The sequence below is a fragment of the Oryctolagus cuniculus genome, chromosome 1 (assembly GCF_964237555.1).
Source record: "Oryctolagus cuniculus chromosome 1, mOryCun1.1, whole genome shotgun sequence".
In the NCBI taxonomy this organism is placed as follows: domain Eukaryota; kingdom Metazoa; phylum Chordata; class Mammalia; order Lagomorpha; family Leporidae; genus Oryctolagus; species Oryctolagus cuniculus.
In genome coordinates, this window is record NC_091432.1 from 231,481,527 (window position 1) to 231,490,274 (window position 8,748).

Genomic DNA, 8,748 nt, shown 5'->3' on the forward strand with positions numbered 1-8,748 from the left:
GGTGAGCCATTTCTGGCGAACACTGCACAGGACCTGGGGGCCGTCACTGCCTCCCAAGCAGGCTGGCCAGGCCCCCAGGGAGGAAATGGCTTCCCTCCAGGATGAGGCTAGGATCAGCTGTCTCAGAAAGTTCGGGATCACCAGGCTTGGGCCACTGGGCTCCACAGCCTAAGGCTGCAGCTAGACAGGGAGATGGTCTCAGCGACGGTTAAGTCCTTGTACTTCCTGTGACCCAAAGCAGCTGGCGTTCAGAGCGGCAGGGTGGAGCCCACCCACACCAGCCCCTACCCGGCCTCCCCCGTGAGCTGGGATGGAGGCCTTGGCACACCTGTGGTCTGTTGCCCAGCCTGGAACCCACAGGACAGGCCAAGCCCCCAGGAAGCAGGCATGTCTGGTTTCACCCCTGCCAATGGGGCCTGGAGCCAGGATCTGGGCTCAGAGCCTGGACTTCCTTGGCCTCTATAAGAAGCAGAAAGCAGCTCACAGCCTGCTGCATGCTTGGCTCTGGGAAGGTGCCGGGAGGTGGCCTCACCACGTGCAGACCCCAGTACCCACGGCTCGGGCTGAGCAGGGGGCCCTGGGGGCCGGAGATGAGAGTTCACCTGGACCGGGGACCACTGGCCCATAGACAGGGCCAAGCAGGCCAAGGGCAGTGGCATGCATGGTGCCCGGAGGGAGCCCTGGTCCCCGCCAGAGTCCTGGGACTGTCCCTCCAATGCCCCCCACGGAGCCTCCCCCTCTCTTTCTTGCACAATCCCCACAGGGGATCCGGGAGCAGAAATCTTGCCAAGAATTTCAGCCTGGGTTGCTGGCAATTGCCTCACCTTCCTGGATTTGGTAAAGGATGGCTCACCCCACCTTAGGGGGGCCGGTGCCCAGGTGGGCCCATAAATAGGGCACAGGCTGGCCTCGCCCTCACTGCCTCCTCCTCGTCCACACACCGGGCCCTGCAGCTGTCCTGGCACCATGCCTCTTGGTCTCCTGTGGCTGGGCCTCACCCTGCTGGGGGCCCTGCACATCCAGGCCCAGGACCCCACCCCAAAACTGATCCCTGCCCCATCTCTGCGCAGGGTTCCCCTGCAGCGGAACTTCCAGGATGAACAGGTAAGAGGCCCGGGGGGCGGCTACAGGGAGGACAGGCAGCTGTGGGTGACATGGGCTTCAGGCTGCCTTGCCCTGGGGTCCCCCGATGGCGGCCATGCCCCATCCCCCCCACCCCCACCCTCAGGGTCACCTCGACAGACCTTCCCAGACTCAGGACGGCCTCCTCCCCCAGGGCTCCTCCCAGGGCTCCTGACCCTGACCCTGACCCTGACCCTGACCCTGACCTCATCACTGCCGGCCCAGCCCAGGGCCCAGCTCCAGGGAGCCGACGTTGTGAAGCAGAGTTAAGCCGCTGCTTTGCAATGCGGCATCTCGTATTGCAGCACTGGTTCAAATCCCAGATGCTCCACTTCTGATCCAGCGCCTGCCTATGCAGGCAGGCATAGGATGATGCCTAGGAAGGCAGCAGATGATGGCTCAAGTACTTGGGCCCCTGCCTCCCATGTAGGAGACCTGGATTGAGTTCCAGGCTCCTGGCTTTGGAATGGACCAGCCCCGGCCATTGTGGCCATCTGAGGAGTGAACCAGCAGGTGGAAGGTCTCCCTCTGTCTCTCTATGTCACTCTGCCTGTCAAATAAATAAATAAATAAAGTCATATGACCATCAATGTACAAACTAAAACAAAAGAGGAGCTCCAGGTTCCAGGCTGGGCTGTCCAGAGAGGCCAGCGGGGACAGAGCGGGAGGTGGGGCTCCGGGCCATTGGTGGGCTCCATCTGCCAGCAGCCCCCCGCAGTTCCAGGGCAAGTGGTACGTCGTGGGCCTGGCGGGCAATGCCGTCCAGAAGAGGGAAGAAGGCCAGGAGCCGATGTACAGCACCACCTACGAGCTGAACGAAGATCGCAGCTTCAACGTCACCTCCACCTTGCTCAGGTGAGAGCCGCCCCTCGGGTGGCTGGAACGGGCAGGCGGCGGACGCCTCAGGGCTGGGGGAAGCCATAGCACTCGCAGCTCTGCCCTGAACGCATCCGCTTCTGCCTTCTGTCTCTGACTCATCAGATCGTGTCCACAGTCACTTCTGCACACACACACACACGCACACACACACACGGTCACTGGAGGCAGCAGGGTGTCCTGGAGTGGGAGGTGGGACACTGGATCCAGCCTGAGGCCCCACCCACAGCCTCCACTGAGGGCTTCCAGCAGGTGGCCTTGAAGGAGCCAGCCTGTCCCAGGAGGCCTGGGCTGTGCACAGCAGGTCAGAGCCGAGCCACCCACCGGGGTCCCCAGGGCCCAGCACCGGAAGTGTGAGGAGCAGGTCTGAGCAGGGCCGCCCGTAGCAGTGGGGACCAGTGGTGGGGTGCAGCTTGGGGGATGGGGGCCTGGCTGGGCAGTCACGGTGGGGGTATCAGCGGTGCAGCCACCCTAGGGCTCAGGGAGTGGAGCCTGGGACAGCCCACGCCTGCAGTGTGCTTCTGACTGCTGGGTGGGTCGGGGCTGGGGCGTTTGGTGGAGCAAGAGACCCAGGGAAGAGCAGGTCTGGGGAGCTGAGCCCCAGGGGACAGGGCATGGGGTCAGACTCAGAGGGGCCAAGCTTGGCCCAAGAGCTAGGGAGTGCTTGGGGCCTTGGACATAACTCACCCAGGAGAGACAAACACTGGGGAGGGGCATGGGGCCGGCCTTGCATAGGGAGACAGCCCAGGGCAGGGAAGGTTGCTGGAGGAAAGACTGCAAACAGACCAGGAATAGCCGGGAATAGGCTGGGGGGAGGGGCGGAGCCTCAGGCCCGACTGAGCTGGCTGGCGAGGGGGGCTGTCCCCGGTTGGGCTGGACCGGGATCACCCAAATCCTGCTGCAGTCCTGGCCCCACCTGTCCAGCCCAGCAGGACCAAGCCTGGACCCTCCTCTCACGCCCTCCACCGCTTCCGCCCATAGGGACCAGCGCTGTGACCACTGGATCAGGACTTTCGTCCCCACGTCCCGGCCCGGCCAGTATAACCTGGGCAACATCAAGAGTGAGTCCCCGGGGGCCGCACTGTCCCATGGCGGAGAAGCCGGTGCTGCCGGGCTGGGGAGCAAGGCCACAGCCCCTTCCTCCCAGCCAGCGCGGAGCTGACCGCGGCGTCTGCACCTGCAGGTTACCCTGGGGTGAAGAACTACATTGTGCGCGTGGTGGCCACCGACTACAGCCAGTATGCCATGATGTTCTTCAGGAAGGGTTCCAGAAACAAGCAATTCTTCAAGACCACCCTCTACGGTGGGTCCCCACCCCACGCCCTCGCCGGGAGGGGAGGCAGGGTGGCCGGTGGGGACGGGGTCGGAGGCCTCGCTCGCTCACCAACGCTCATGGAGTGTCCGCCGGCCACTTGCCGGTCACCTTGGCCACAGGGAGAACCAAGGAGCTGAGCCCCGAGCTGAGGGAGAGGTTCACCCGCTTCGCCAAATCTCTGGGCCTCCCCGACGACCGCATCGTCTTCCCCACCCCCATCGGTAATGGCTGCTGGGGAGAGGGAGGGAACGTGGGGACGGACCGGGCCTGAAACTGCCCTGCCAGGGAAAAGGGGGGACCAGGGGGCAGCCTTCCGCAGGCCTCTGTCCTGTGTCCCCCAGCCCCTCTGCGGCCGCATCCCTGAAGGGAACCCCCAGTGGGCCCGGGGTGGCCCAGGGGTGTGCAGGGGTCCTGGGGAATCTGGCACGCCCCTCACCCCCCCTTCTCACCGACTTTCTCTCCCCCCCCCCCCCGGCCCCCAGACCAGTGCATTGATGACTGAGCCAGCAGTGAGTATGGCTGGGCAGGGCGCCGCTGGGAGGCCGGGCGCGGTGGGCTGGAGGGGCTCGGGCCTGCCTTTGCCCCTTGTCCCCCGCCGGCACTGTCGCTGCTGTCTGTTCACCCCGGCTCTCTCTCAGGTGCCTTGGCGTCTGCACGGGGTGCCACCTCCCATCCCACCAGCCCAGCACAAAGAGACACAGAGGCCGGAGACCCTTCCCCCGCCCTGCTGCCGGAGCTCATCCGTCTCCTAAATAAACACATGCTCCTAGCCCCTGCACCGGCCTGTGCTGCTTGACTTCAGGGCCACGGGGCGAGGGAGGGCAAAGTGGGGGCTCAGGCCAGCTCACTCCCAGGGCCCATGGTCCCCAGTCTGGGTGTCAGGGCCACACAGCAGCTCCAGGACTCCAGCCGTCACCTCCCACAGCAGACAACACTGCCTCTGACTGCTCGGAGTCCCTCCCAGGCGGACAACACTGCGCTCCCCGCTCCCAGCCCCCAGCCCCGGGCTCGTCCCCAGGGTGGAGGCAGCCTGCCCTGCCCCTGCGCCCGTCTACGAAGGGTGCCTAGTCCTCTGGTGGCCCTGACGGGGCCACTGGCAACATGTCCCACGGCAGGGGCACAGCCAGAGCTGAGAGCGGGCAGAAGTTGCAGCCAGCTCCACCTCGTCGGGAGCCCTGTGGCTGTGGGGGAAACACAGCCAGGGCCGGAGGAGGCGGCGACCTCCCCAGACCGGGGCCACTGCAGGCAGGGGGCGAGCAGGGGGGCCCTGTCCCTCCGCCAGCGTCTTTGGGCCAGTGCCTGCTGTCCCTTCCCCACGGATGGACATTCAGATGCCACCCCCCATCCCTCCTACCCAGACCACGGTGGGGGGGGGCACCATCCCTCATCCCTCCTTCCCAGACCACGGTGGGGGGGTGCACCTTGTCTCCTGATGGGATGTGGCATCGTGAGCTGGAACCCCTTTCCCTCCTACAAAGTCAGAGGCCAGAGTGGGTGGAGCCCCCCAGACTCACACAGGACCCCACTGACCCTCGGCTAGGGGAGGGCGAGCCCACCAGAGGCTGCCCAACCTCCACAAGCCTGGGACAGACTCCAGGAAGAGATGAGTTCGGTGCAGCCTAAGATCGGAGCAGGGATGGGGCCACGCTCATGCGCCGAGTGGCCACAGACGGGCAGCCAGGGCCACTGCCAGAGCCCCACTCACTGGGCCAAGGGTGGAAGCTGCACCCGGCATGCCAGGCCCTTGGGCTGTTCTTTGGGCAGTAGATGCCATCTCTCTTACCTTGGTCCAAGCAAGGCAGCTTCCCATGGCCCCCTGGGACTACTGGGCCCTTTAGGATCAAACTCTTAGGGGCACAAACAAAGCTTTGTGCCTCCTTCCCAGGTAACCGGAGGTGTGAGCTTCCTACAGCCACTAGAGCAAACGATGGCAAAGTGCCAGCTCCACGCACGTCACGTTCGCTTGGGTCCAAGGCAGGAGGGACGCCTGTTGGCTGGGAGACTGGCTGGGCCTTCCTTCCCCAGACCCATTCCTAGGGTGGGGGGTGCTGGCCTTCCCTCCCCAGACCCATACCTGGGGGGTGCTGGCCGCTGGACCCCCTTATCTGAGGCTTTTCCTGATGGACTGCCCTAGTAGCCCCCTGCCACACAGCACCCAGAGGGGAGCGGCCAACTTTGCTTTAGACTTGCACTCCTTGGTGGTGCCGGGAGAGCTGGAGAGGCAGAGGTAGGAGGAGCCTCACCCCCCCCCCCCAACACCCTGCTGCTGCTCCAGTTCAGGCGCCCTCCGTAAAAAGGGCTGACCCTACTGGAGTGACCCTGAGGGGCGCGCACGAGACCGGGGAGGCCCAGGACCAGCGTAGCGGGAGGGGAGGTGGGGCCTCTCCGCTGGGACCGAAACAGACCCTGGTGACCTGGCAACAAGAATTTGCCACAGCCACAGGTGGCGTTGGAAGCTGCGGGCCTGGTTTCGCCCACAGGACCCGCAGAGCGAGGTTCCCAGGCTGCTGCGACTCCGCCGGGCCGGCTCCCTACCGGCTCCCGGGGCAGGGCGGGCAGCTCCCGACGGCCCCGCCCAGAGGCCTGGGGAGGGGGCGGGGCTACTGTGAGGCAGGGCGTGGCTCCGGCAGGAGGCGGGCTGCGGGGCGGGGCGAAGGCGGAGCTCCGGCTGCGGGGCGGGGCCCTCCGCCGCGGCGTTCCGCGCTTCCGGCCCCGGCTTCCATCCACCGCTTCCGCCTTCCGCCCCGCGCCGGCTTTGGACGCTACGGTCGCGGCGTTCCATCCTCCCGTGGCCCTTGTGGCGCCCGAGCCCGCGATGTCGGGCCCCAACGGGGACCTGGGCGTGCCGGTGGAGGCGGGTGCGGAAGGCGAGGACGACGGCTTCGGGGAAGCAGGTGACTTGGGGGGGGGGGGCTGCAGCGACCTTTGCTTCTCCCGGGCGCAGCCGGGGTGGGGGCTTGGCTGGGCGCGGGGATGCGGGGCCCCGGGCGCCGCGGCACCCGTGAACCATGGGACGCCAGCCCCGTTTCAGGGGGAAACCGAGGCAGCTCTGGGGACGTTCGCCCGTTTAGGATTTGCCTCAGTCACATCCTTCAGCCCGTGGGGAGCCCGAGACCCCGGCGAGGGGCGGGTCGGGCTTGAGGGGGCGCGCCCCGCCGCGCTGAGTCAGCTCCCCAGCGCCTGGCTCAGCACGGCGGGGCTGGGGGCTGGGGGCTGGGGTGCGGAGACGAGCCTCAGTCTCCCCGTGGGTAGGACAGCAATCATGATTAACTGCGTGCAGCTGTCAGGGTTGAGAGACGAGCCGGCGGGCAGGGTGCACCAGGTGGGTCCTGGGTGATGCAGGTCTGCGGCCCACTCGGAGGGCAGGGCGTGGCCCAGGCAGGCGGCCCGGGCCTGCGGCTCACGCGCGGTGCAGCTTGCCCGTGTGGCGTCCCGCTTGTTGGGTATAGCCACAGACGTGGGCATCCACCCCAGCAGTCGGAGACATTTTCCCCACTCGGGGTCTGCGGCCGGCTTTGCATCGGTGGCCCGGCGCCTGGGGGAGGGGTCCTCCCAGAGCCGATGCTGGCAGATTCTTAGGCCGGCGGGGAGGAGGTGTCCCGGGCAGATACAGAGGCTTGGCACAGCCAAAGCCTGACCCTGAGTGGCAGGCAGAGCCCGCCCCTCCTCCCCTCTGCCCAGCTGGTCCCCGGGACAGAGTGGGACGCATCCACCATGACGGCCACCTGATGGGTACTTGGAAGTTTTCACAGACTTGGGTCCCCGCAGCACCCCCTCTCCCCAAAGTGGGGTACTTCGCTGGCCTGGAGCAGAGCTGGACTCAAACCCACAGGCCCTGACGCCCCAGTCTCAGTTCTGGCTCCGTCTCCAAGCAGCCAGAGGACCTGGGCTGGCGCTGTTCTCTGCCTCAGTTTCCCTCCCCGTACTTGCAGGGCGTTGGGCTTCTCTCGGGCAGGGGGGCCTGCTCCCCAGACGCAGCACATCCGCCCCCGGAGCCGACTCCCTGCCGTGCCAGCCGCTTCCCCTATGGTCCCGAGCTGGCAGCGGGTGTCTGAGTCACAGGCTGGCTCAGAGCTGGGCCCCGCAGTGGGCACAGGCCCAGACCTTGAGTCCTGAGGGACGCGGTGTTGCTGGGAGAGGCAGGTCGCGGGTGGCCGTGGTGGAGGTGCGGGTTCCAGAGGCGGAGGCGGCTGAGAGTGAGGGCACCAGGAGTACGAGACATCCGAGCTTTATAGTCCAGTGGGGGCGCACACCAGCGTGCACACAGCGACAGCAGGCAGGCCGGGGGAAGGGGGCCAGGGGATCAGCACAGGGGCCCGGTGGGCCGGGGGCGCGGGGGCGAGTGAGACGCCCCCCGGAGGAGCCAGTGCCCTCCGGGGAGAGGCAGCGGCAGGTTCCGAGGGAGGGCAGGGGTGAGAGGAGGGGAAAGGCGGGGAGGGCAGGGCCAGGGAGGGGAGCTGGTGCAGAGCCCGGCGGGGTCCTGGGCGCGCTGTCCCGAGGGGCCGGAGGACAGGACCTGCCTGGGCGGCCCCGGCTGCCAGGCTCAGCGTGGGCTCTGGCCTCCGGGCAGCTGCTGGAGAAGTGCAGAGGGGACTGGCACCTGCAGGGCTGCCTCGGCGGCCCGCCCTCTGACCACCCCGGCCCCACTGCCTGGCTGGGGCGTCTGGAGACACAGGACCCTTGCGCGTTTCCCTCCCCCCAGAGTACGCTGCCATCAACGCCATGCTGGACCAGATCGACTCCGTGCTGGACCACCTGGAGGAGAAGAACGACCGCCTGCACGCCCGCCTGCGCGAGCTGCTGGAGTCCAACCGGCAGGTGCGCCTGGAGTTCCAGCAGCGGCTCGGGGAGGCGCCGGGGGAGGCCGGCTCCTAGGCCCTGGCCGGGCTGCGGCCCGGGCACGCGTCACCTGCCTGACACCCTGTCAAGGGCTGGCCTTCGGGCCCCCTGGTGAGTCTGCCTGCCTGGGCCTCCCTCCACTGCCCGCATGCCCTCCGGGGGCCAGGTGGGGGCCTGCCACCACCCACCTCCCTGCCTGTCCGGGCCCTGAGTGTCCACATTAAAAGGGTCTCCGACTCCACTGTGCTGCTCTCCTCTGTGTCCTGGTTGAGGACCCCAGGGGCCTCCAGCTGGGACAGGGTGGGGCTCACGGGCGAGGAGGGGGCTGGGTTCTTGGCTGTCTGTGAGGTGCAGGTGAGGTGGGGTCTCCTCCCTACCTGGGGCGTCCCTGGCCAGCAGCTGCTTCCCTGTGTGACCCCCTCGTCCTCTGCACACCGCGGCAGCCTCAGCACTGCCCTCCCACCTTGGGCCTGCTCCCCCTGCCGGCCAGCGGTTCCCAGGGTGCTTTAACGTAAGAGAGCCCAGCGAGGCGGCCCCGCCGGGAACCGCGGACTCAGAACCCGAGGCCCCTGCACGTCAGTCCCGTGGGGGCAGCT

At 67.3% G+C, this 8,748-nt stretch overlaps 2 protein-coding genes across 2 annotated transcripts; both read left to right on the forward strand.

Annotated features, from left to right (window-relative positions):
* Nucleotides 1–868: 868 nt before the first annotated feature.
* On the forward strand, nucleotides 869–4,091 carry LCN2 (lipocalin 2). Its single transcript, XM_002722973.5, has 7 exons — nucleotides 869–1,104; nucleotides 1,841–1,977; nucleotides 2,980–3,059; nucleotides 3,182–3,301; nucleotides 3,433–3,534; nucleotides 3,796–3,822; nucleotides 3,952–4,091. Exons 1-6 carry the CDS (start codon nucleotides 967–969, stop codon nucleotides 3,813–3,815), a joined length of 597 nt encoding a protein of 198 aa, XP_002723019.1. The 5' UTR covers nucleotides 869–966; the 3' UTR covers nucleotides 3,816–3,822; nucleotides 3,952–4,091.
* Nucleotides 4,092–5,966: 1,875 nt separating this feature from the next.
* Nucleotides 5,967–8,393, forward strand: BBLN (bublin coiled coil protein). The gene is made up of 2 exons (XM_051838498.2): nucleotides 5,967–6,207; nucleotides 8,016–8,393. The coding sequence occupies exons 1-2, from the start codon at nucleotides 6,129–6,131 to the stop codon at nucleotides 8,186–8,188; spliced, it is 252 nt and encodes an 83-aa protein (XP_051694458.1). The 5' UTR covers nucleotides 5,967–6,128; the 3' UTR covers nucleotides 8,189–8,393.
* Nucleotides 8,394–8,748: the final 355 nt, after the last annotated feature.

Excerpts from the sequence above, each read along its gene's own strand:
- LCN2 (XM_002722973.5), top strand. The coding sequence starts at position 967 with ATGCCTCTTGGTCTCCTGTGGCTGGGCCTCACCCTGCTGGGGGCCCTG. Across the intron at positions 3,302-3,432 it reads CTTCAAGACCACCCTCTACG|GGAGAACCAAGGAGCTGAGC; the intron begins GTGGGTCCCCAC and ends CCTTGGCCACAG. Across the intron at positions 3,535-3,795 it reads CGTCTTCCCCACCCCCATCG|ACCAGTGCATTGATGACTGA; the intron begins GTAATGGCTGCT and ends CCCGGCCCCCAG.
- BBLN (XM_051838498.2), top strand. The coding sequence starts at position 6,129 with ATGTCGGGCCCCAACGGGGACCTGGGCGTGCCGGTGGAGGCGGGTGCG. Across the intron at positions 6,208-8,015 it reads CGACGGCTTCGGGGAAGCAG|AGTACGCTGCCATCAACGCC; the intron begins GTGACTTGGGGG and ends CCCTCCCCCCAG.